General features: G+C 44.8%; 1 protein-coding gene across 3 annotated transcripts; it reads left to right on the top strand.

Moving 5' to 3' along the window:
- On the top strand, nucleotides 1-27,834 carry LOC138662977 (zinc finger protein 250-like). 3 transcript variants are annotated; one of them, XM_069749001.1, is made up of 11 exons: nucleotides 1-51; nucleotides 10,841-10,990; nucleotides 11,120-11,299; nucleotides 11,383-11,488; nucleotides 19,041-19,150; nucleotides 21,427-21,576; nucleotides 21,706-21,885; nucleotides 21,968-22,091; nucleotides 22,175-22,272; nucleotides 22,471-22,561; nucleotides 26,185-27,834. In XM_069749001.1, the coding sequence occupies exons 1-11, from the start codon at nucleotides 25-27 to the stop codon at nucleotides 27,546-27,548; spliced, it is 2,580 nt and encodes an 859-aa protein (XP_069605102.1). In that variant the 5' UTR covers nucleotides 1-24; the 3' UTR covers nucleotides 27,549-27,834. The 3 variants fall into 3 exon arrangements, with proteins under 3 accessions (XP_069605102.1, XP_069605103.1, XP_069605104.1); XM_069749002.1 differs by having other exon boundaries at nucleotides 10-51; nucleotides 26,188-27,834; XM_069749003.1 differs by lacking the exons at nucleotides 1-51; nucleotides 10,841-10,990; nucleotides 11,120-11,299 and having other exon boundaries at nucleotides 11,345-11,488.

Raw genomic sequence — 27,834 nt, 5'->3', positions numbered from 1 at the left:
CCTGTGCGCACAGAGCAGCCATATATGTGGAGTGCGGCTCTGCAGGTGGAGGTATGTGGAGATTCCCCATTACTGAGCGCGGGGGGACATTAACCCCTTCTGCACTGAGACTCTTTATAAGAATCATAACGTTGTTCTGTTTCCTGTAATAGATACATACGAGCCAACTATGGAGGACAGGAAGTGAGGGAGCGGATTGTTCTCCTAGTACAGGGCCCCTTTCTTGGCCCCACACAGTGTAATGCCCCCATTATGCCCTGTAAGCAGGTTCTGCCCCACACCCAGCTGCCTCGGGCACTTTACCATGAGCTGGTACCTCAGATTCTTCCCCGCACCCCTTTCCTTTGTTGGCGCCAAATCTGTTCTGTCTTTGGGGCTCCAGCCTTTATAATATCAGTAACTGCGTCATCAAGGTCTCCTGACCAGGTGCACCCTCTAGACTCTTCCCTCCGGAAACCCTCCCTCTTCCCATTGATGTCACATGGTCCCGTCTGGATGGCAGATAGCAGTCTGTACAAATGCAGCACAGCCCTGAGGAGTCTTTTTTATGATTCTCCCTTTTACACCCCTTATGTAATATATATGATGGCCGCTCACACAGTATAATGTTTCCACAGTACTGGCATCTCTCGTAAAAAAGGTATTTTCACACTACCGCCATACCCCCACACACAGTATAATGTTCTCATAGTACCGCCATACCCCCCCACACAGTATAATTTTCTTACAGTACCTCCATCCCACCACACATAGTATAATGTTCTTACAGTACCGCCATACCCCCACACACAGTATAATGTTCCTACAGTACCGCTATACCCCCCACACAGTATAATGTTCTCATAGTACCGCCATACCCCCACACACAGTATAAAGTTCCTACAGTATCTTCATCCCACACTTACAGTATTTTGTTCTCACAATAGTGGTTTCTCACAGACACAGGATAATATTTCAATAGGACTGGCATCCCCCTCACACACAGTATAATGTCCCCACAGTACTGCCATCCCCCCACTTTCTAATGTTCCCACAGTACTGCCCCCTACATGCACAATATGGTACCATCCACCTCACTGACTACCTCCGACCACCAACAATAAATACTCACTTAGCCTCATTCTTGGTGCAAATACTAATGAACCCAGGATCTATGAGATATTTACCATACGATAGTTGGATAGGCAGGAGTGTATCATCCATAAAGGTAGCCCACTCGGTTGCTATGATGCCTATGAAGTGACAGGGCTCGGTGGGGTGTGGTATTGGTCACCCTCTCCTTCCCATCATCACAATGTCAGCGATATCCACATTCCCATGACGGTGATACCGCTGAATAGATTAGTGAATCAGGGAGTGGAAAGCTCCTGATCCACCATTTAGCCTTCACTTCTGAGTCTGAGACTCCGTGCACTGCAGGCACAATGACGTCACTACATCACACCTGTAGTACGGAGCCTCAGTACTCACCGCACAGACCAGAGCAGCGCTCCTCAGGAACTGGGTTGGCTGAGTAGTGTGTGGGTTTATATCAGGAATTGTGGGGGCATCATATTAAGAGAAGAGCTGTTGGGACTCTCATACTGAATGTGTGGCTGGTAGGGGCCATTATACTGGGGTTGTGGTGGACTGTAAATGCCTCCATACTGAGTGGGTTTTTTTATTTTGTGTAGCAGGTTGTCTTGGTCATAATTACAGATGAGCGAATATGTTCGGAAAACGATCGCCAAACATATATTCGGTACAAATATGGTACATTCGGATTCATGATCGGTAACACGAGCATTTTTCTTAAGATCGGAAAAAGTCGGTAACATTCGATAAAGGATATAATAAAAGCCGGCAATACATGTGCCGCGTTTAGTAAAATCACAGCCACCAATCTGGGAGACTGGGGTTCAAATCCTGGCTCTGCGCTGTTGGACATAATATACCAGTAGTGGTCCATATCACTATGGTGCCTACCTCAATAAACATGAAAGTGTCATGAGCAAAGAGAGTCATGCCGGCTCAGACGTCGCCTGGATTAACAAGGTCCGCGTCACATGTCGAGGAACCAGGACAATCTGATGATACATGGGCTACTGGACCAAACCATACATGGACAAGGCAAGAGAACCTGGATCTGATGATATGCTATTATAACAGCCGACCAAATGAGAGAGGATATATGAAGCGTATGAGGAAACTCTGGAGGACACAAGACCTGCATGTCCACTAACTGAGAAACAACTAGTCACCCAACATTTCAATATCCTAAAGAGAAAGCTATTGTTACAACTTGAGATGGATCAACTGCACTGTAGATCCACCCCAAATGAAGACCTGGAAGAACAACATATGCAACCCCCTGAAGATCCTGATCCAACCCAGCAACTAGAGAGCACTGCAGCTGATCTGAAACATAAGATCTTAGATAAACTAAATACCATCAATACCAGAGATCGACTACCAAGGCTCAGCAAAGAAAGAACACCAAACAGTATGCTAGAGGATGCCAATAGAGCAGCTCTTGCATCAATACCTACCACCACCATAACTCAAACTAATAACCTGATCTATGCTACTGCCTCAGCAATCATGGAAATGCTTGGCTATACAACCAGCAACAACCACAAAAGTACATGCCCCCCTTGGAAAAGAAGACTAGACAAAGATCAAGGTGCCACTAAGGGAATCAGCCAACTATCAGAAATACAGAAGTGTGTGAAGATCAAGAATAAGACCAAGCTGGACAAGTACAAAGGCCTGACCCCAACTGAAGAGACTGCTAAACAAAGGCTCACAGCACTCGCTGCAAGACTAGGGAGATACATTAGAGAGGCTGAGGCCAAGAAGATAAATGCCCTTTTCTCCAAAAAAAACATCCAAAGTGTACTCCCAACTACAGAGGAACAGCACAAAGGCAGCAACTCCACCAATAGCAGAGACTGAACAATACTGGAGGAACATATGGGAGAAGGAAAAAACAACACCAGTGCAATGTGGCTGCAATATTTGAGAATGAAACACAGCAACCACCTAGAGCTAGAACCAGTCACCATTACAGAAACAGACATCCAACAGCGGGTCAAGAACATGAAGTGCTGGACAGCACCTGGCCCAGACATGATCATTACCTACTGGCTAGAGAAATTCACAGTGGTACATGAATGCATGGCAAAGCAGATGAACCAACTGCTAGAAGCAGGCCACCAACCAGCTTGGCTAACACAAGGAAGAACAGTGCTGATCATGAAGGATCCTCACATAGAAACCGTTCCATCCAACTACCGCCCAATAACCTGCCTTACAACAACATGAAAAGTTCTGTCAGGCATCATATCCACCAAGAAACAGAACCATATAAACCAGTACATGAATGCAGCTCAGAAAGGCATTGGGACTGACACCAGAGGCTCTAAGCATCAGCTCCTAGTAGATAGAGCAGTCGCTCAAGACTCAAGATCCAGACAGACCAATCTCAGCACAGCCTGGATTGACTACAGGAAAGCCGATGACTCAATGCGACACACATGGGTCTGTGAATGCTTGGCTCTGTACAATGTCAACAGGCAATTAAGAACCTTCCTCAGAAACTCACTGGGGCTATGGAGAACAACATTGGAAGTCAACTCAAGACAACTAGCACAAGAGACCATCAAATGCGGCATATAACAAGGTGATGCACTGTCCCCATTGCTGGTCTGCATAGTCTTGAACCCCTCAGTCAGATAATTACAGAGTCTGGCTATGAATACAAGTTCAAGAGTGGAAGCCCCATCAGCCACCTCCTCTATATGGAAGACATCAAGATGTATGCAAAAAACGAACGAGATATCATTTACTGATCCACCTGACAAGGATCTACAGTGAAGACATCAGGATGTCCTTCATACTGGAGAAGTGTGGCTGGTTTGTAATGGAGAGGCGAGGTAGTCAAGCCTGATGGAGTGGAATTACCAGCAGGGCACATAGCAGATGTACAGACATACTACAAGTACCTCGGCATCCCACAGTGATATGGTAACCATGATGAGGAAGCAAGGAAAGCAGCAACATCCAAATACTATCAAAGGGTAAGACAGGTCCTGAAGAGCCAGCTCAATGGGAAGAATAAAATCCATCAATACAAATGCCCTTCCAGTTATCAGATACCCTGCTGGCATAGTGTGCTGGCAAAAAGAAGAGATGGAAGCTGCAGATGTGAAAACACAAAAGCTCCTCACAATGCATGGAGGTCTCCACCTTAAGTCTAATACCCAAAGATTGTACATATACCTACAGAAAGGAGGGTGGTCGAGGCTTGATAAGCATCCAGGCCACCATCACGGATGAAACGAGGAGTATCCAGGAAAACATCAGAAAAATGGCACCAAAATATGAGATGCTGAGAGAAAGCCTTAGGCAGCAACAACAACAGATCTGGAAGGAAGAACAGGAACATGAACCGCTATGGCAAGACAAGCCGCTGCATGGGATGTACCATCGACTGATAATGGAGGTGACTGACATGGAGAAATTCTACCAATAACTGGAGAAAGCTGGACTACGAGACAGCACAGAGGCACTAATCATAGCGGCATAAGAGCAAGTACTAAGTACCAGATCCATAGAAGCAGGAATCTACCACACAAGGCAAGACCCAAGGTGCAAACTATGCAAAGAAACCTCAGAAACCATCTAACGCATAGTAGCAGGATGCAAAATGCACGCAGGAACAGCGTATACAGAACGCCACAACCAAGTAGCGGGAATTGTATACAGGAACATCTGCACAGCATATGGGCTAATTCCCCCTAAGTCCAGGTGGGAGACCCCAGAAAAAATGGTGGACAATGAAAGGGCTAAAATCCTGTGGGACTTCAAGATCCAGATGGATAAGCAGGTGTTGGCTAACCAACCAGACATTGTGATAGTAGACAAGGATCAGAAGACAGCAATGATAATAGATGTGGCAGTGCCAAGTGACAGCAACATCAGAAAGAAGGAATATGAGAAGCTGGAGAAATACCAGGGCCTCAAAGGAGAACTGGAGAAGATGTGGAAGGTGAAGGCAACAGTGATTCCAGTGGTGATAGGAGCACTTGGAGCAGTGACCCCTAAGTAGGAAGAATGGCTACAACAGATCCCAGCAGCAACATCTGAGCTCTCTGTCTAGTAAAGCGCAATGCTGGGAACAACTAAGATCCTGCGTAACAACCCTTAAACTCCAAGGCCTCTGGTAGAGGACCCGAGAATGAGAAAGGGCAAAAAAGGCCACCCCCCCATTGGGGATGAGAAGGAGTTTTTTTTTATAGATTTCAGTGACAGTGTGTATGTATATGTATATATTGTGGTGCAGTGACCCACGTTACAGCCAGGGGGCTCTGCGTGTGCACTTCAAGATGCACTTGGAGGCTTAAATGTGATGAAACAATGACTGGCAGAGTTGTGAATGGCCGATATGTGTCGCAGAGGGAGTCTGCGTGGTAAGTCTGATGCAATGTTGTTGTTCTGGGACCTGTAGTCCCTCAAGAGTTTGTATAGTTATGAAGGGAGACTTACTAGGCTAGTTATGTGAGATGGGCGGGACAAACTTGCCACACATCTACACTCCCACCCAGGGGAGTGGTTAAGGGGGTTAAGGGGTATATAATGTGACCAGGGTGTGGGTCACATGGTTCCTGTGTTTGGATCTGAGTGGTCCAAGTGCAAGGCCCTGGAAGCCTGTGTTGGAAATCCTGGGAATTCCTGAATAGCACATGGTTGGGCTTTGGCACTGAGTAGCCTGTGTGCTGTAGGACCTGGACGGTCAGTGTTGGAGGCTTCTGGGACTGATGTGGAGTCAACCTGTGGAGCAGGAGCTCCTGAGAGGTAAGCCCTGGTGTGGGGAAAATGAACTGTGTGCGCTAACATAGGACAGTTGCTGAACTGTGCAGTCACGCGGTGACTGGAGAGATACAGGCTTGAATAATGAAGTATTTGTAAAGTCATGTATGATGAAGTAAAGGACTATGTGAGGTCTGTGATACGTAACATGGCCTACAGTGGTTTATGCTGAGAGTATAATAAACCACATGGACTGTTTATGTGAAAAACCATGCCTGTCTATGATTATTATGCTGCCAAGTGAGTGTCCCCCAAGACACGTAGTGGGTGAAACGCTACAATATGTATATGTGTAATATATATATATATATATATATATATATATATATATATATATATATATATATATAATGTGTATATATACAGTGGGGCAAAAAAGTATTTAGTCAGTCAGCAATAGTGCAAGTTCCACCACTTAAAAAGATGAGAGGCGTCTGTAATTTACATCATAGGTAGACCTCAACTATGGGAGACAAACTGAGAAAAAAAAAATCCAGAAAATCACATTGTCTGTTTTTTTAACATTTTATTTGCATATTATGGTGGAAAATAAGTATTTGGTCAGAAACAAAATTTCATCTCAATACTTTGTAATATATCCTTTGTTGGCAATGACAGAGGTCAAACGTTTTCTGTAAGTCTTCACAAGGTTGCCACACACTGTTGTTGGTATGTTGGCCCATTCCTCCATGCAGATCTCCTCTAGAGCAGTGATGTTTTTGGCTTTTCGCTTGGCAACACGGACTTTCAACTCCCTCCAAAGGTTTTCTATAGGGTTGAGATCTGGAGACTGGCTAGGCCACTCCAGGACCTTGAAATGCTTCTTACGAAGCCACTCCTTCGTTGCCCTGGCGGTGTGCTTTGGATCATTGTCATGTTGAAAGACCCAGCCACGTTTCATCTTCAATGCCCTTGCTGATGGAAGGAGGTTTGCACTCAAAATCTCACGATACATGGCCCCATTCATTCTTTCATGTACCCGGATCAGTCGTCCTGGCCCCTTTGCAGAGAAACAGCCCCAAAGCATGATGTTTCCACCACCATGCTTTACAGTAGGTATGGTGTTTGATGGATGCAACTCAGTATTCTTTTTCCTCCAAACACGACAAGTTGTGTTTCTACCAAACAGTTCCACTTTGGTTTCATCAGACCATAGGACATTCTCCCAAAACTCCTCTGGATCATCCAAATGCTCTCTAGCAAACTTCAGACGGGCCCGGACATGTACTGGCTTAAGCAGTGGGACACGTCTGGCACTGCAGGATCTGAGTCCATGGTGGCGTAGTGTGTTACTTATGGTAGGCCTTGTTACATTGGTCCCAGCTCTCTGCAGTTCATTCACTAGGTCCCCCCGCGTGGTTCTGGGATTTTTGCTCACCGTTCTTGTGATCATTCTGACCCCACGGGGTGGGATTTTGCGTGGAGCCCCAGATCGAGGGAGATTATCAGTGGTCTTGTATGTCTTCCATTTTCTAATTATTGCTCCCACTATTGATTTCTTCACTCCAAGCTGGTTGGCTATTGCAGATTCAGTCTTCCCAGCCTGGTGCAGGGCTACAATTTTGTTTCTGGTGTCCTTTGACAGCTATTTGGTCTTCACCATAGTGGAGTTTGGAGTCAGACTGTTTGAGGGTGTGCACAGGTGTCTTTTTATACTGATAACAAGTTTAAACAGGTGCCATTACTACAGGTAATGAGTGGAGGAAAGAGGAGACTCTTAAAGAAGAAGTTACAGGTCTGTGAGAGCCAGAAATCTTGATTGTTTGTTTCTGACCAAATACTTATTTTCCACAATAATATGCAAAAAAAATGATAAAAAAACAGACAATGTGATTTTCTGGATTTTTTTTTCTCAGTTTGTCTCCCATAGTTGAGGTCTACCTATGATGTAAATTACAGACGCCTCTCATCTTTTTAAGTGGTGGAACTTGCACTATTGCTGACTGACTAAATACTTTTTTGCCCCACTGTATATACACACACATATTACATAGAAAAAGAAAGGCCTGTAATTCTGAAGCCGCGGTAGTGTAAAATCACTACAGGAGCCGACAGGATAGAAGACATGGATTACATACAGTAAATACAAATAGAATAGGTAGATATATAGATGTCAGTGACAAATACAATTAGTACAGTGTGTGCAGCTTACTGTACATGTATTTAATTAATAAACAATAATTTTTCTGAAAAAAATAGCGTGGGCTCTGTGAGATCCCCGCTATCACCGTGAGGAAGTCGCACGGTGCAGAGGCGAGTTCACGGGAGAATTTCACTGCGGTGAATTTCAACTCTCCTCTGCACTGTGTGACTTTCACATGGTGCTAGCGGGGATCTCACTGAGGTCACCGCAGTTCAGCCCGGCTGGGAATGCAGCCTCAGTGATGTCACCGCTAGTCACTGACACTGCGTTCCCAGCAGCTCATTCACCGGTGGTTCTCAGCGTGCACGGTCACATCTTGGCACCGTCCAGGTTGAAAACTATTTCTCCCCTAGACATGGATTATGGCGTGGGACAGTACGACAGACAGGTTTGGTATATTGTTGTTTTTTTATTTTAGTTTTAGTACAGGAGATCGAGGGCCTTGGTGGAATTAGGCGAAGTCGTAAGTATGGTTTAATTGAGATTATTAAAGGAGTCTGTCATTTTTTAATTCACTTTATTCTTGCTGTGTCTTTATTTACCATATAACTATAGGATTAGTAATGGATCGGTGTCTTACTCTCTATTACTAAGCCGTGGGCTTGATGTCACCTGACAATACAACTACACAAATGTGAACCCCACTTGCCACCGCTACAGGGCAAGTGGGAAGAGCTGGGCTAAGCACCAGATTTGGCTCATTTTCTGGGCAGCTGCGGTCTGCTATTGTTAGGCTTGGGGGTCAATATCCATGGCCCCTTAGCAGCCTGAGAATACCAGCCCCAGCTGTCAGCTTTAGAAAGGCTGGTGGTCACAAAATGGGTGGACCATCTGCCATTTTTTAAAATTATTTAAATAATTTAAAAAAGAGCGTGGGGACCCCTTTATTCTTGATAACCAACCTTGCTGAAGCTGACAGCTGAGGGTTGCAGCCTCCAGCTGTGAGATTTGCCTGGCTGATTATCAAAAATAGGTGGGAACCCATACCTTTTTTTATTATTTATTTACAGCACAAGAGCGGCTGATGAATACCCCCATCATCTGCTCCTGCTCTCACGGGTATGTTCACACTGGGCGTTTTTGCTGCATTTTTATATGCTAATTTTAATCTGCTTTTTCCATTACCAGCAAAGTCTATGAGATTTCTTCAGAAATCTTATACACACACATTGGTTTTTTGTCATCAGGATTTTGTGCTTTGCAGCGTGCTTTTGACATAGAGCATGCCACTTCTTTCAGAGTTTTTGCAGCATTTTTCACCCATTGACTTGAATGGATGGTAAAAAAAACGCTGCAAATACGCAGGTTGACCTTTTTTTTGTAGCGTATTTGCTGCAGAAAAGTCAAGGACAGCCGGATGTGACCTCACACTCGGCTCTGCTACCTCTAGATGGCAGGCTGCATGATGCATCCATACAGTCTGTCATTGAGCAGAGTGGACCCAAACCCCATTCACTGGAATGGGGCCCCGACATTACAGTGTTTGACACTGTCATATGCATGACAGCGCGGCAAACACCACTTCTGAACGGCGGTGAAACCATCCCCGCCGGTCAGAGAGCCACAGTTCCCCACTGTCAAAAGACAGCGGCAGCGCTCAGCTGTGATTGGAGGTATACAGGTTACCCCAGGTCACTAGTGTCAGCTGATGGGACAACTGCTCCCATCATCCGACACTTGCTGCCGCTAATAACAGTGAGAGCAGGAGCGGATGATAGGAGTATTCATCAGCTGCTTCTGTGCGGTAAATACATACGGTAATTTAAAAAAAACTGCATGGGTTCCCCCTATTTTGATAACAAGCCAGGCAAAACTCAGAGCTGGGGGCTGCAACCCTCAACTGTCAGATTCAGGAAGGCTAGTTATCAAGAATAGAGTGATCCCCACACTGTATTTTTTAATAATTCTCCCGGTGAACTCGCCTCTGTACAGTGTGACTTTCTCACAGTGCTAGCGGGGTTTCTCACTGAGGTCACCGCAGTTCAGCCCGGCTGGGAACGGAGCATCAGTGATGTCACCGCTAGACACTGAGTCACATCTTGGCACCGTCCAGGTTGGAATCTATTTCTCCCCCAGACATGGATTACGGCATGGGGCAGAACGATGGAGAGGTGAGGGATATAGTTGTTTTATTATTTTCGGTTTATTACAGGAGATTCGGGGCTTCGGTGGAATTAGGCGAGGTCGTAAGTATGGTTTAATTGAGATTATTAAAGGAGTCTGTGTCATTCTTTCAATTAAAGGACTTTTTCTGGGGGTCTTGTGTTTTCTTACAATCTGACTATGGGGTTAGTAATGGGGGCGTCTTATTGATGCCTCTCCATTACTAACCTCGGGGCTTGATGTCCTCGGACAATAAAAAGGTGACACCAACACCCCCAACCTTTACCCCACTTGCCACCGCTAAAGGGCAAGTGGGAAGAGAGAGGCTAAGTGCCAGAATTGGTGCATCCTAGAGATGTGCCTTTTCCGGGGTGGCTAAGTGCTGATGTTTTTAGCCTGGGGGGCCAATAACCATGGCCCCTTCCTAGGCTATTAATAGCGACCCACAGCTGTCTGCATAGCCTTTGCTGGTTATTAAATTTAAGGGGACCCTATATAACGACCCTATAACGAGAATTAGCGTTATGGAAGATGAGTCTATGAGAAACGTATTCAGCTGCCGACTCCGAGGAACAAACTGCTTGTTGTCTGTGGCCTAAATATATAGGATTTATTAGTAGATGTAAAGAAGGAAACTAAATACTGTAAAATAATAAATCTCCTCATATTTTTCCCTTATTATCTCCAGTAATTGTATTATTACAGGATTCTTATGATGTTACATCGGCTCATCTTCTCATTCAGGTCTCTACAATATCGGATCCTCTCAGTGAAGATCTTCTACAAAAGAACATTTTCCTGATTTACCCATCAAAGATGGATATGGACAGAGACAAGATGGAGGAGAGGATATTACACCTCACCCTAGAGATCCTCTTCCAGCTTACTGGAGAGGTGAGAGATTCTGATGACGTCACATTACATCATTCTTATCTATGGGAATAACAGATGGACAGAACTGGAGAGGTGAGGACTCTGGAAATGTCTGTAGTGAGATTTATTAATGTGTCTCTCCATTACCAGGATTACACAGTGGTGAAGAAGACCTCTAGTGATCGCTGTCAGGACCCTGTGTCTGAGGGATGGGGAAGACCCCTGAGCCCAATCACGGGGCCTCCACCTCACCCCCTGATCCATGAGGACATCAATGACCAGAAGATCCTAGAACTCATCCACAAGATGATTGAGCTGCTGACTGGCGAGGTGACACTGCTGGGAATGCTGGGACATTATACAGTAACACTATGAAGGGATCGGGGGCATGACGGTATCAATGTATGTGTCAGGTTCCTATAAGGTGTCAGGATGTCGTGGTCTATTTCTCCATGGAGGAGTGGGAGTATCTATACAAGAACGTCATAATGGAGGTTCCACAGCCCCTCACATCTCCAGGTAATAGGACAGGGCTAAATACACTGCTCAAAAAAAAAATAAAGGGAACACTTAAACAACAGAATATAACTTCAAGTAAATCAAACTTCTGTGAAATCAAACTGTCCACTTAGGAAGCAACACTGTTTGACAATCAATTGCACATGCTGTTGTGCAAATGGAATAGACAGAAGATGGAAATTATTGGCAATTGGCAAGACACCCCCTATATAGGAGTGGTTCTGCAGGTGGGGACCACAGACCACATCTCAGTACCAATGCTTTCTGGTTGATATTATGGTCACTTTTGAATGTTGGTTGTGCTTTCACACTCGTGGTAGCATGAGAGGGACTCTACAATCCACACAAGTGTCTCAGGTAGTGCAGCTCTTCCAGGTTGGCACATCAATGCGAGTTGTGGCAAGAAGGTTTGCTGTGTCTGTAAGTGTAGTGTCCAGAGGCTGGAGACGCTACCAGAAGACATGGAGGGGGCCGTAGGAGGGCAACAACCCAGCAGCAGGACCGCTACCTCAGCCTTTGTGCAACGAGGAACAAGAGGACCACAGCCAGAGCCCTGCAAAATTACCTCCAGGAGGCCACAAATGTGCATGTATCGGCACAAACGGTTAGAAACCGACTCCATGAGGATGGTCTGTGTGCCCGACATCCACAGATGGAGGTTGTGCTCACAGCCCAACACCGTGCCACAGAACACCAGGATTGGCAAATTTGCCACTGGCGCCCTGTGCTCTTCACAGATGAAAGCAGGTTCACACTGAGCACATGTAACAGGCGTGACAGAGTCTGGAGGCACCATGTAGAGTGATCTGCTACCTGCAACATCCTTCAGCATGATCGGTTTGGTAATGGGTCAGTAATGGTGTGGGGTGGCATTACTTTGGAGGGCCGCACAGCCCTCCATGTTCTCGCCAGAGGTAGCCTGACTGCCATTAGGTACCGAGATTAGATCCTCAGACCCCTTGTGCGACCATATGCTGGTGCAGTTGGCCCTGGGTTCCTCCTAATACAGGACAATGCCAGACCTCATGTGGCTGAAGTGTGTCAGCAGTTTCTGCAAGTTGAAGGTATTGAAGCTATAGACTGGCCCACCGGTTCCTTAGACCTGATTCTGATTGAATACATCTGGGACATCATACTACACAAAAACCCAGACTCATAGTGTACGGTGGCTGGGACAATGTCCAAGCCCCTCTAACACCTACTCCAAACAGCTATATAAACACCGGAGGACAACAGGAGCATATAGGAAAATACGTATAAATTTTATTAGAAAAAAACAACAACATTAAAAGTGACACACTAAAAGACACCAATAGAAAACACCAGGAGGACCTGGAACAAGTATATGTACATCAATATAAGATTATGTATAACAATCGGTATTTTACACTATAACCTTATCACCATATATTGATGTAAAATAGGAAAAGATCCATGGCGCCCACATCTCCTAAAAACGGGACCAAAATGCCAGATTGAACTATGTATGTAAATAGTGCTAATGCCGCCAGTGCGGCTAGGCTGCTACAGATACAGCTAATGACTAGCAGTCCACAATAAGGCTGGATGTGGGCAAACTGTCTCAGGGGGACAGATTAGGTAAATTGCCAGCCGGCGTGACACAACCCCCCTCTCAAGACATGGGCCATATCCGGATCTTACCCAGTAAGCAGGGTCTCTGGATCGGGCGCAACCCCCAACGCGCGTTTCGCCGCTCTGTGCTTGCTTTCTCAAGGGGAGTGTCCTGTTACAAACCCTGGGACCTTATATCCCATAATTCCTAGGTCTTATGAACATCATGTGACCAATTACTATGCAGAGCTGTATGCAGCGGCGCATGCGTCGGCGGCTCACCACCACGTCACCCCCCAAGTCCGGCCCACGCCAGCAGACAGGTGAGCGGGCGCAAGAAACCATGGCAACCCAGTCACCCGCCGCAGGCGCTCACAGGCCGGACATGGGAGGCACAGGAGGAGAGCAAGCAGGCGCACGCGCACCACAGCTCAGAATGACAACATATAACGATCCCATTATAAAACATGGAAATGGGTAAAAGCATAGTATGATATGGATACATGGGGGCAAATACTGACAAGCAAAACGACCGCGGTATACATGAATGAAAATGACCATTAACACACAGTGACTATAATAGTGAAAATTCATGATCCGCGGCAATTGTGTGGCATAGCAGTATCCAGACGTTCCTTGGCCCCATACTTGAATCCATGTCAGGAAAAGAGGGGATAATAGATCCAATGGTAATACGAACTACATTAAAGATAAACAAAAAGTGAAATTTATAAAAAGAATAAAATAAAACAAGACAACACACAGAAGGGGAATCCACAAAGAGGGGGCACATATATAAATAATAATAATTATAGGAATGGGGCAAAATTCAAGGCCTCATTGAGACCATGGGGTTTAACAGTGTCCAAGGTCACTATCCATTTGAGCTCACGTCGAGACAGAAGCTGCTTCACATTTCCACCTCTTATTCCCATATGGACCAATTCGATCCCCCGCACCATAAAACTTTTCGGATCACAATTGTGAACCCCCCTAAAGTGCTTGGGGATCGTGGTGAGCTCCGATACGTCCGCCACTGTCCTGGCCGCGCCAATGCCCCGCACATGCTCCCTCACTCTCACTCTTAGCTCTCTTGATGTAAGACCCACGTAAATAAGTGGGCAACCACAAGTGGCATAATATACTACATTCCTGCTACTGCAGGAAATGTAGTCCTTAATTTGAAATTCCCTTTTGCCATCAGCAGAGTGAAAGGAGGTGCTGCGCAGGACATTGGCGCAGGCAAGACAGTGGCCACAAGTATGACAACCCCTACTCGATCTTGTAGCACCAAAAAGGCTTGTGGTGGGTGCCGTGTAATGACTTCTCACCAGGAGGTCTTTTAGGTTTTTAGCCCTCCGTGGGGTCATGCAAGGGTGGTCAGATAGGTACGGACCCAGGGAGGATTCCGTGCCGAGAATACGCCAATGTTTCTCCAAGATAGCTCTGATGTTGTCCCATTCATTATTATATTCTGATATAAACCTCACTATATCATCACCAACCTCCCTCCACCTCTTATTATAAAGCAGATGGTTACGAGGGGTCCTCCTGGCCCTATTATACCCGTACCGAACACACCGCCTACTGTAACCCCTTTGTTGGAACCGTTCACTTAGGTCCTCGCCCTTTTTTTCAAAATTGTAATCTGTCGAGCAGATCCGCCTCATCCGGAGGAACTGTCCGACCGGGACGGCCCTAATCGTGGCTTGGCTGTGCCCAGATGAAGCATGAACCAATGAGTTCACTGCCGTTTCCTTTCGAACCACATCTGTTTGAATAGATAAATCAGTGCCCACCTTCAAGCAGATATCCAAAAAGTCGATGGTATCATAATCATACTTGTAGGTAAGCCTAATATTAAATGGATTCAAATTGAGCACAGCCATAAAATCCCTGAGTTGTTGTTCCGTTCCACGCCAAAGAAACAAAACATCATCTATGTAGCGCAGCCAACACAGCACATGGACGGCGGCCCCCGCGTCACCAAAAACCAACCTCTCCCAAAACCCAAGGAAGAGGTTGGCGTACGCGGGCGCGCAGGCCGCACCCATGGCTGCGCCACGCTTTTGTTGGTAAAAGGAATCTTTAAAAGTAAACAAATTATGCGTTAGAACGAATTCCAACAACTCAAGGATAAGCTCACACAATGGGCCGTCCAGGTCGGAAGCCCCCAGAAAGAAGCGGACCGCCCGTAGGCCATCGGTGTGATCGATACAGGTATAAAGGGCCTCTACGTCAGCCGTTACGAGGAGAGTCCCACTGTCCACAAAGACCCCGTCAACCCTAGTCAGGACGTCCGTTGTGTCCTTAACAAAGGATGGTAAGGTTTCCACCAATGTTTTAAGATAGTAATCAAGAAATTTGCATGCAGGGTCACATAGGCCCTGCATCCCTGACACAATTGGACGCCCAGGGGGGTTGACTGGGTCCTTGTGGACTTTAGGTAGGAGGTAAAAGGTTGGGACTTTGGGATATGCAACCATCAGGCCATCAAAAACTTTTTTATTAATTGTCCCCTCATCAAAAGCTTGGCACAGAATTTTCTGAAGCTGCACCGAGAAGGAGGTCACCGGGTTATGGGTAAGCTTTACATACACAGTCTCATTACGGAGCTGTCTAAACGCCTCCTTTTCATACTTTTCCACCGGTCAGACCACGATGTTTCCCCCCTTGTCAGCCGCCTTAAACACTACATCCTTCCAAGATTGCAGCTGGCCAATGGCCTCTCTCTCGTTTCTAGTTAGATTGTAGAATTGCCTCCGTGTGGACAATTTCTTAAGATCTTCCGTTACTAATCTTGTAAACACCTCCACAGCAGGGCAGAGTGGCAAGGGGGGAAACCTCGTGGATCTGGGAAGTATCACCGATGGAAACTTACCTATAGATGTACTAGATTGTTCCTCCAACAACTCCTCCAAAATCCGGAGAGTCTCCTCCTCAGTGCAGCCCAGAGTGTCCGACCCATGTCCCCTTCCAGAATGCAATTTCTTCAACAACAATTTACGTGAAAATAGGTGGAGGTCTTTTAAGGCTGTAAAAAAATTAAAGCCGTTAGTTGGTGAAAACGAAAGACCTCTACTCAGAACACTCAATTGACTACTGGTGAGTAGTGTTGAGCGATACCGTCCGATACTTGAAAGTATCGGTATCGGATAGTATCGGCCGATACCCGAAAAATATCGGATATCGCCGATACCGATATCCGATACCAATACAAGTCAATGGGACATCAAGTATCGGAAGGTATTCTCATGGTTCCCAGGGTCTGAAGGAGAGGAAACTCTCCTTCAGGCCCTGGGATCCATAGGGATGTGTAAAATAAAGAATTAAAATAAAAAATATTGATATGCTCACCTCTCCGGCGGCCCCTGGACTTCACGCTGCTAACCGGGAGGCTTCTTTGTTTAAAAAGCGCGCCTTTCGGACCTGTGAATGACGTCCGGGCTTCTGATTGGTCGCGTGCCGCCCATGTGACCGGCACGCGACCAATCAGAGGCCGCGACGTCATTCGCAGGTCCTCAATTCCTAGAATTAGCAGTTTTGTGAATGAGAATGACGTCGCGGCTTCTGATTGGCCGCGTGCCGCCCATGTGACCGGCACGCGGCCAATCAGAAGCCGCGACGTCATTCTCATTCACAAAACTGCTAATTCTAGGAATTGAGGACCTGCGAATGACGTCGCGGCCTCTGATTGGTCGCGTGCCGGTCACATGGGCGGCACGCGACCAATCAGAAGCCGGGACGTCATTCACAGGTCCGAAAGGCGCGCTTTTTAAACAAAGAAGCCTCCCGGTTAGCAGTGTGAAGTCCAGGGGCCGCCGGAGAGGTGAGCATATCAATATTTTTTATTTTAATTCTTTATTTTACACATCCCTATTGATTCGATACCGATACCCGATATCACAAAAATATCGGATCTCGGTATCGGAATTCCGATACCGCAAGTATCGGCCGATACCCGATACTTGCGGTATCGGAATGCTCAACACTACTGGTGAGGACATGGTCGGACAAATTGATTACCTGTAAACCTCCCTGGGTCCGACCATCCGACTGTTTCCCTGCCGACCCTTTCTTCACATTTTGTCTAGTGGTCATTTTCCCACTTCCTTGCGGGCCATCATTCAATTTCTCATGGGGACCCTTTTTCCCTCCGTATTTATCATCTGTGGATGTAGTAGATCTATACGAGGTGGATCGAGATCTTGAACGTGACTCGTTTCGATAATATGAACGCGAACGTTCATTCCCACTTCTCCATTTATACATCTTATTAGTCTGTTTGTCATTTATGTCACGTTGAAATTTCTTTGATTTTACTTGTTGAATGTCTTCCACCCATTTCTGTACTTCCTTATCAATATCACTATTGAATTTCTTTAGGGATTCACTAGACATCTCTGTTTTAATTGTTGACTGTAAAACCTCTATCTCCACCTCAATTTCTTTTAGAGAGTTCGCATTCATCTCCTTTAATATCTCCATGAATCCCACAGAACATTTGCTGGCACAGTCCTCCCATCTCTCCCTGATATTGGCATCATCCAAAGGGAAGGACGGGAAAACCTGGACTCTTAAGCCTCTTGGGATAAGGCCCATTTGTAGATATCTCTATAGGAACGCATGGTTCCACCACACCTTAGTACGTTTCCTCAATAGGTCCTTAAATATGGCCACCGTTTCCTGTAAGCCCCTCAAATTCCCCTCCAAGCCCAATTCCTTGGTGTCATTAAAAACACTGTCAATTTGTGTGAGCCATGTGCCGTCACGGGCTCTAAAGTCCATATTTTTAATGCTGGAACCTGCTGTGAAAAACACAGGAATAATTAATACTACACAAAAACCCAGACTCATAGTGTACGGTGGCCGGGACAATGTCCAAGCCCCTCTAACACCTACTCCAAACAGCTATATAAACACCGGAGGACAACAGGAGCATATAGGAAAATACGTATAAATTTTATTAGCAAAAAACAATATTAAAAGTGACACACTAAAAGACACCAATAGAAAACACCAGGAGGACCCGGAACAAGTATATGTACATCAATATAAGATCTGTATGTATAACAATTGGTATTTTACACTATAACCTTATCACCATTTATTGATGTAAAATAGGAAAAGATCCATGGCGCCCACATCTCCTAAAAACGGGACCAAAATGCCAGATTGAACTATGTATGTAAATAGTGCTAATGCCGCCAGTGCGGCTAGGCTGCTACAGATACAGCTAATGACTAGCAGTCCACAATAAGGCTGGATGTGGGCAAACTGTCTCAGGGGGACAGATTAGGTAAATTGCCAGCCGGCGTGACACAACCCCCCTCTCAAGACATGGGCCATATCTGGATCTTACCCAGTAAGCAGGGTCTCTGGATCGGGCGCAACCCCCAACGCGCGTTTCGCCGCTCTGTGCTTGCTTTCTCAAGGGGAGTGTCCTGTTACAAACCCTGGGACCTTATATCCCATAATTCCTAGGTCACATCATGTCTCGCACCAACATCACATTGCACCACAGACTGTCCAGGAGTTGGCGGATGCTTTAGTCCAGGTCTGGGAGGAGATCCCTCAGGAGACCATCCGCCACCTCATTAGGAGCATGCCCAGGCATTGTAGGGAGGTCATACAGGCACGTGGAGGCCACACACTGCTGAGCATAATTTCCTTGTTTTGAGGCATTTCCACTGAAGTTGGATCAGCCTGTAATTTGATTTTCCACTTTGATTTTGAGTATCATTCCAAATCCAGGCCTCCATTGGTTAATAAATTGAATTACATTCATGATTTTTGTGTGATTTTGTTGTCATCAAATTCAACTTTGTACAAAACAAAGTATTCAATGAGAATATATCATTCATTCAGATCTAGGATGTGTTATTTGAGTGTTCCCTTTATTTTTTTGAGCAGTGTACATGCAGCCTATAATTATCTGTATGTAAAGAATGAAATCACTCCCTGTATGTGTTTCCTCCAGATCTATCTAGTAAGACAACACCTGAGAGATGTCCCTGTCCTCTTCTTCCACAAGACTGCAAGCAAGAAGATCCCAATTCTCCTCAGGATCATCAGTTAGATGGAGAGAAGGTGTCAGATGTCCCCTGTGTGCCCCAATATATTAATAATGTCTTCTGTGTTCCCCCATATATTACTACTGGCCCATATGTGCCCCATATATTAGTAATGATCCCTATGTGCCTCCATATATTAGTAATGTCCCCTATGTGCCCCCATATATTAGTACTGTCCCCTATGTGCCCCCATATATTAGTACTGTCCCCTATGTGCCCCTAAATATTCCTAATGTCCCCTATGTGCCCCCATATATTTGTATATTAGTAATGTCCCCTGTGTGCATATATTAGTAATGTCCCCTGTGTACCCCCATATATTACTACTGGCCCATGTGTGACCCCATATATTACTACTGGCCCCTGTGTGCCCCCATATATCAGTAATGATCCCTATGTGCCCCCATATATTAATAATGTCCCCTATGTGCCTCCATATATTCCTAATGTCCCCTATGTGCCCCCATATATTTGTATATTAGTAGTGTTGAGCGATACCGTCCGATACTTGAAAGTATCGGTATCGGATAGTATCGGCCGATACCCGAAAAATATCGGATATCGCCGATACCGATATCCGATACCAATACAAGTCAATGGGACATCAAGTATCGGAATGTATCCTCATGGATCCCAGGGTCTGAAGGAGAGGAAACTCTCCTTCAGGCCCTGGGATCCATATTAAAGTGTAAAATAAAGAATTAAAATAAAAAATATTGTTATATTCACCTCTCCGGCGGCCCCTGGACATCAGCGGGAGGATCCGGCGTCCGGCAGGCTTCTTTCTTCAAAATGCGCGCCTTTAGGACCTGTGGAATGACGTCCCGGCTTCTGATTGGTCGCGTGCCGCCCATGTGACCGCCACGCGACCAATCAGAAGCCGCGACGTCATTCCTCAGGTCCTAAAAGGCGCTTATTCTAGGACTTTAGCTGAGGAATGACGTCGCGGCTTCTGATTGGTCGCGTGGCGGTCACATGGGCGGCACGCGACCAATCAGAAGCCGGGACGTCATACCACAGGTCCTAAAGGCGCGCATTTTGAAGAAAGAAGCCGTGCCGGACGCCGGTTCCTCGCGCAGATGTCCAGGGGCCGCCGGAGAGGTGAATATAACAATATTTTTTATTTTAATGGAGTAATGGATTAGTAATGGATCTGGATAAGTTGGAAACTTGGGCTGAAAGGTGGCAGATGAGGTTTAACAATGATAAATGTAAGGTTATACACATGGGAAGAGGGAATCAATATCACCATTACACACTGAACGGGAAACCACTGGGTAAATCTGACAGGGAGAAGGACTTGGGGATCCTAGTTAATGATAAACTTACCTGGAGCAGCCAGTGCCAGGCAGCAGCTGCCAAGGCAAACAGGATCATGGGGTGCATTAAAAGAGGTCTGGATACACATGATGAGAGCATTATACTGCCTCTGTACAAATCCCTAGTTAGACCGCACATGGAGTACTGTGTCCAGTTTTGGGCACCGGTGCTCAGGAAGGATATAATGGAACTAGAGAGAGTACAAAGGAGGGCAACAAAATTAATAAAGGGGATGGGAGAACTACAATACCCAGATAGATTAGCGAAATTAGGATTATTTAGTCTAGAAAAAAGACGACTGAGGGGCGATCTAATAACCATGTATAAGTATATAAGGGGACAATACAAATATCTCGCTGAGGATCTGTTTATACCAAGGAAGGTGACGGGCACAAGGGGGCATTCTTTGCGTCTGGAGGAGAGAAGGTTTTTCCACCAACATAGAAGAGGATTCTTTACTGTTAGGGCAGTGAGAATCTGGAATTGCTTGCCTGAGGAGGTGGTGATGGCGAACTCAGTCGAGGGGTTCAAGAGAGGCCTGGATGTCTTCCTGGAGCAGAACAATATTGTATCATACAATTATTAGGTTCTGTAGAAGGACGTAGATCTGGGTACTTATTATGATGGAATATAGGCTGAACTGGATGGACAAATGTCTTTTTTCGGCCTTACTAACTATGTTACTATGTTACTATGTTACCTGTGTGCCCCCATATATTAGTTATGTCACCTGTGTGCCCCCATATATTAGTACTCTCCCCTATGTGTCCCCATATATTAGTAATGTCCCATATGTGCCCCCATGTGTTAGTACTGTCCCCTATGTGCCCCATATATTGGTAATGTCCACTATGTGCCCCCGTATATTAGTACTGTCCCCTATGTGTCCCCATATATTAGTAATGTCACCTGTGTGCCCCATATATTACACATGATTTTTATGATGTTACATCGGCTCATCTTCTCATTCAGGTCTCTATAATATCGGATCCTCTCAGTGAAGATCTTCCACAAAAGAACATTTTCCTGTTTTACCCATCAAAGATGGATATGGACAGAGACAAGATGGCGGAGAGGATATTACACCTCACCCTAGAGATCCTCTTCCGGCTTACTGGAGAGGTGAGAGATTCTGATGACGTCACATTACATCATTCTTATCTATGGGAATAACAGATGGACAGAACTGGAGAGGTGAGGACTCTGGAAATGTCTGTAGTGAGATTTATTAATGTGTCTCTCCATTACCAGGATTACACAGTGGTGAAGAAGACCTCTAGTCATCGCTGTCAGGACCCTGTGTCTGAGGGATGGGGAAGACCCCTGAGCCCAATCACGGGGCCTCCACCTCACCTCCTGACACATGAGAACATCAATGACCAGAAGATCCTAGAACTCACCTACAAGATGATTGAGCTGCTGACTGGAGAGGTGACACTGCTGGGAATGCTGGGACATTATACAGTAATGCTATGAAGGGATCGGGGGATGACGGTATCATTGTATGTGTCAGGTTCCTATAAGGTGTCAGGATGTCGCTGTCTATTTCTCCATGGAGGAGTGGGAGTATTTAGAGGGACATAGAGATCTGCACAAGAACGTCATAATGGAGGTTCCCCAGCCCCTCACATCTCCAGGTAATAGACAGGACTAAATACACACGGCCTATAATTATCTGTATGTAAAGAATGAATTCACTCCCTGTATGTGTTTCCTCCAGATCTATCCAGTAAGAGGACAACACCAGAGAGATGTCCCCGTCCTCTTCTTCCACAGGACTGTAACCAAGAAGATCCCAATGCTCCTCAGGATCATCAGGTAGATGGAGAGAAGGTGTCAGGAGATCTCCCCTATGATGTGTAGACGCTGGTGAAGGTCTTGTGCTCAGTCTTGCTTTAGCCACCAGTATTATATGTTTTATACTTGTGTAATGAGAACGGTGGAGATGGCAGGATTAGAGCTGGTCATAGATGAGACTTCTCCATCTGTCGGTGACTTTTATAATATTTGTTTCAGGGTGAAGATCTGACCCATATTAATTCTACAGAGACATATGTGAGGGGGGATGAGCGGTGTAAAGAGGAGATTCCCACATATGGCTACCCAGGTGAGTAGTAACCACTAAATGCAGAGAAGTCACAGATTCTTCTCATCACCGGCTGTGGCTGCTTTATCGGTGGTGTAGTCCGGCCGTATTACCATGATCACCATTTTGCCTCTAGACCACAACATTCTCCTCCACCCAAAACTGTTCTAATGACTTTGGTCATTGAAAACCCTTTTCTATAGATCTTACAACCTGGTAGATCCACCTCCCCCTGGGTTTAGGAGACGCTGTTACCTGCCCAGATCTGTAAATATAAAGCCAAATGACAGCATGCGTAGAATGTGCTGACAAGATAGAAAATCACTAGAAGGAAACTATTATGATGGTCCTGTAAGAGAAAGCGGAGGGTAATGATGCTGTTGGCTTCCTTGAACCCTGAGATCTTATCGGATGAATTTCCCTTCTCTCCCTTCTGTGCTGCTGAATGTGATCATATGGTCCCTACAAGACCAGGTCCAGTCTTTCTGGCCAAACGTCACTTTTATGATCGACAACATTAAATGTGCAGTGAGGCCAAGTGTGAATTTCTGGACAATAACAGAGTTTCCCTTTATCCTGACTTTTCAATTTGTATAAAACCGACTAACTTCCAGGAGGATTGTGATAATCTACATAAACCCATCACACCGGTGCCATGATATATCTCTGAGCTGTGCGTGGCTGATGGCTGTAATATACATTTGTTCCCGCCTGCAGGAGATGTGTTGGCTCCAGCCTTGGTTTCATGGATTCACTCCACCTCATAAATTACATTGTTTTTGATCCTAAGAAATTCAGATTACCGTACTGCACAATCTCTCCTGAAATGGGGAGCAACATTATTTTCTGTAATCTTCTGGTCAGGATTCATAGTAGCTCTAATGGTCCACCATAAATGAATGCAACTCTGGTTTACTGCTGTGTAATCTGTATTTGTAGTTTTCAGTTAATGAGATCCTCGGGCTCTGTGGGCGGGGCTGTGGGTGGGGCTTTATGTGGTGCTCTGGGGTGGGGCTTTATGTGGTGCTCTGGGGTGGGGCTTTATGGTGCTTTGGGGCGGGGCTGTGGGCGGGGCATTATGTGGTGCTCTGATTACATATTCATCTGTATTGGCCTATGACAGGTCGCTGATCCATCACTGACCTGCCCCCCATTTTTACATAATGCATATAATAGTGTTGATATTATTGTTGCTAATGCCTATAATATTGTGGCTATTGGGAGGCTTAGAGAAAAAATTACATCCAGCAAAATGACAGTAAAAAATATCTCAAAAGTTCAGAAATGAATAGGTGTTCTAGATTTGCGAGTATACTGCAATTCGCTTTCTCAAAGAAGCCCCAAATGTAGTCCCCATCATGTTTTCATTATACCGTCCTTGGTAATGACGTTCAAAGTCCAATATATCTTGATGAAAGCGCTCGCCTTGCTCCTCTGAGTTCTCATGTTCTCCTTGAACTCGTCAAGATGAGCGTCAAGGATATGGACTTTGAGAGACATTCTGCATCCCATTATGGCGTAATTCTTCATGAGAGTCTGAACCAACTGCACATAGTTTTAAGCCTTGTGATTACCCAGGAAGCCATGAACCAAAGCAGTGAAACTGTTCCAAGCCGTTATCTCTGTCCTGTTCAGTAGCTAGGCAAACTTGTCACATTCTATGATCTTCTTGATTTGTGGTCTGACGAAGATACCAGCCTTGACCTTTGCCTCGGACAGCTTTGGAAAAAGACCTTGGAGATACTTGAAAGCTGCGGACTCCTTGTCAATCGCCATGACAAATTGCTTGATGAGGCCTAACTTGATGTGCAGTGATGGCATTAGCACCTTTAGAGGTTCTATCAGTGGCTCCCAATTCAAGTTGCTTTTCCCCCACAGAGAACTCAGGCCGCTGTGGCCAGTCCTTTCTGTGATAGTGCACCTTAGTGTCATGGCTATTACAGAGGCAAAGGAAATTTTGTGAAACCGCCTTGAAGGCCCATCAGGAAAGACATCATTTTGAAGTCTCCGATTACCTCCCATCCATAGTCATCATACTTCAAGGCACTCAGCAACATCTTGACACTGGTGTAGTTCCCTTTGAGATACACAGAGTGAGCCATAGGGAGAGACTTGTAGTTGTTTCTGTTGTGAAGCAGCATGGCTTTGAGGCTCCGGGATGAACTGTCTATGAATAGGCACCATTCACTCAGGTTACAGGTGATACCTATAGCCTCAAAAAGACCAGCCACATTGTTGCAGAAGCACAACCCATCTTCTCAACTGAAGAATTCGGAAAATGTTTGGTGACGCTTTCTCTGATCCGTGGATTGCATGCTTTCATCCAACAAGTTCCACTGCTTGAGCCTGGATGTCAGAAGCTCAGCATTGGACTTGGTAGGATGAAGGTCTCTGATTAGATCGTTGACGTCTTTCTGGTTAGGAAAGTATGTCCTTCTCTCCTCAACCGCATCTCTGATGATGTAATCTTGATCTCCAATATCTTCCTCGCGGTCTGACTTGCTGTTTTTTCCTGAAGATGGCTGATTTCTCTTCAGGGGAGTTGGAACAGGCATCTCGGGGCAATGTGGTACTGGGGCAATGGAAGAAGGAATGTCTGGACCAACGATTTGAGGTGCATTCTTGCCTGTGCAATGTTAGACAGGATCCACCATGCAGAAGTAGCAGTTGCTTGAGTGGTTGGTCGGTTACCGCCAAATTCGTGGGATAGCAAACATCAGGGCTCTCTTTTCTCCCCTCTTCCAACCTGTAACATAGCAGATATAGTTATATAAATGTAAAAGCATGACATTTTACACATTACTTAATACATATTTTACTATAGTGCATTGATATATGTGAAAATTTTGTCAATTGCAACTCCTTAAACTGTACTAGGTCTAAATCATTGAAATTCTACAAAATAAAGCACTGCCATCTAAATGAGCAGCAATTGTTCACCTTACCTTCAAGAGATTTCTTGCAATATTTGCATGTGAAATGAGGTACCCAGGACTTGTTTTGATCCCCAACAGGCATGCCGAAATATGTCTTGTAGGCCTCGCACATCTTACGACATGCTTTCATGGAATAATTTCTCGCTCTTGTTTTTATAAATTGTCCACACACGTAGCAAAATGCATCTGCTGGGCATAAACAACCTCTTGATGCCATCTAAAAAAATAATTGCTCTTTAACTACGATTCATTAGTCTCTTACTCAGCAATAACATAAACCGAAATGTTGGTTCGAGTCACCTGTGCTTTTTATACTTGTATGATTACTATTGAACAGCCAAGAATGTTCTAGATAATTCTGGAAAATTGTAGAAACTTCTGCAAAATTGTAACAGTTCAAAAATATTCTAGAAGACTACTTCGTATTGAATACAAATCAAGATTTTTACCGAAAACGGACACATTTCAAAATTTCATTATTCTGATCACAGAAGCAAAGTTTTGGTTTAACTATTTTCTATTTGTTTTAGGCATAACGGGTTAGGAAAACACACTTTCTACCCAGCAAAAAAAAAAAATTGTTACATAGTGTAATTAAAGTGTTTTTTTTACATAGCTTGCCACTTTTATGGACAGTTTAAGTAGAAATGTTCAAAAATTTAAAACTCAAGGATATTTTAAAAAAAATAGTTGTTTTTTTTATTTTAGCAGATGACTGTACCAGGAGATCAGAGGGACAGCTGACATCTTCAATTTTTAAAACTGATGATCTTGAGATCCTACAAGATACAACTGAAGAGATTGCTTTTACTCCAGATATATCATCATCCATTCACAGCAAAGATCTATCATCTGATTCTATGAAACAGGTCCCATCTTCTGATTCATTACTGACTAATAAGGAAAATCAAAGTAAAAAAAGAGGCATTAAAAAACAAACTGTTCCTAAAGCAATGAAGTCATTTTCATGTTCAGAATGTGGGAAATGTTTTAACAGTAAATCCAATTTGGTTAATCACCATAGAACTCACACAGGAGAGAAACCTTTCTCCTGTTCAGAATGTGGGAAATGTTTTGCACGTAAACCACATTTTGTTAGACATCAAAGAACTCACACGGGGGAGAAGCCTTTTTCATGTTCAGAATGTGGAAAATGTTTTAAACAGAAATCAGATTTGGTTAATCACCATAGAACTCACACAGGGGAGAAGCGATTTTCCTGTTCAGAATGTGGGAAATGTTTTACCTTCAAAGAGGCTCTTGTTAGACACCAAATAATTCACACAGGAGAGAAGCCTTTTTCATGTTCAGAATGTGGGAAATGTTTCACCCACAAACAGGCTCTTGTTAGACACCAAATAACTCACACAGGGGAGAAGCCTTTTTTCTGTTCAGAATGTGGGAAATGTTTTAACCAGAAATGGCATCTTGCTAGACACCAGAGAACTCACACAGGTGAGAAGCCATTTTCCTGTTCAGAATGTGGGAAATGTTTTACCCTCAAAATTATTCTTGTTAGACACCAAATAACTCACACAGGGGAGAAGCCTTTTTCCTGTTCAGAATGTGGGAAATGTTTTAACCAGAAAGCGTTTCTTGTTAGACACCAGAGAACTCACACAGGAGAGAAGCCATTTTCCTGTTCAGAATGTGGGAAATGTTTTAACCAGAAAGCGTTTCTTGTTAGACATCAGAGAACTCACACAAGGGAGAAGCCTTTTTCCTGTTCAGAATGTGGGAAATGTTTTAACCAAAATTGGCATCTTGTTAGACACCAGAGAACTCACACAGGAGAGAAGCCATTTTCCTGTTCAGAATGTGGGAAATGTTTTAACCAGAAAGCGTTTCTTCTTAGACACCAGAGAACTCACACAGGTGAGAAGCCATTTTCCTGTTCAGAATGTGGGAAATGTTTTACCCTCAAAATTTTTCTTGTTAGACACCAAATAACTCACACAGGAGAGAAGCCTTTTTCCTGTTCAGAATGTGGGAAATGTTTTAACCAAAATTGGCATCTTGTTAGACACCAGAGAACTCACACAGGAGAGAAGCCATTTTCCTGTTCAGAATAGGGAAATGTTTTAACCAGAAAGCGTTTCTTGTTAGACATCAGAGAACTCACACAAGGGAGAAGCCTTTTTCCTGTTCAGAATGTGGGAAATGTTTTAAATGGAAAGCGCTTCTTGTTAGACATCAGTGCTGTCACACAGTGGAGAAGCCCTTTTCATTTTCTTAATGTGGGAAATATTTTACTTGGAAATCAACTGTTAATAAACATCAGAGATGTCACGAAGGGGAGACGCCATCTTTATGTTCATAATGTTGGAATAGTTTTAACTAAAATTGAATCTTCTTAAA

The sequence above is a fragment of the Ranitomeya imitator genome, chromosome 2, assembly GCF_032444005.1.
Source record: "Ranitomeya imitator isolate aRanImi1 chromosome 2, aRanImi1.pri, whole genome shotgun sequence".
NCBI lineage: Eukaryota > Metazoa > Chordata > Amphibia > Anura > Dendrobatidae > Ranitomeya > Ranitomeya imitator.
Note: the sequence above shows the minus strand (reverse complement) of the source record. Positions and strands in the feature narration are given on the sequence as shown.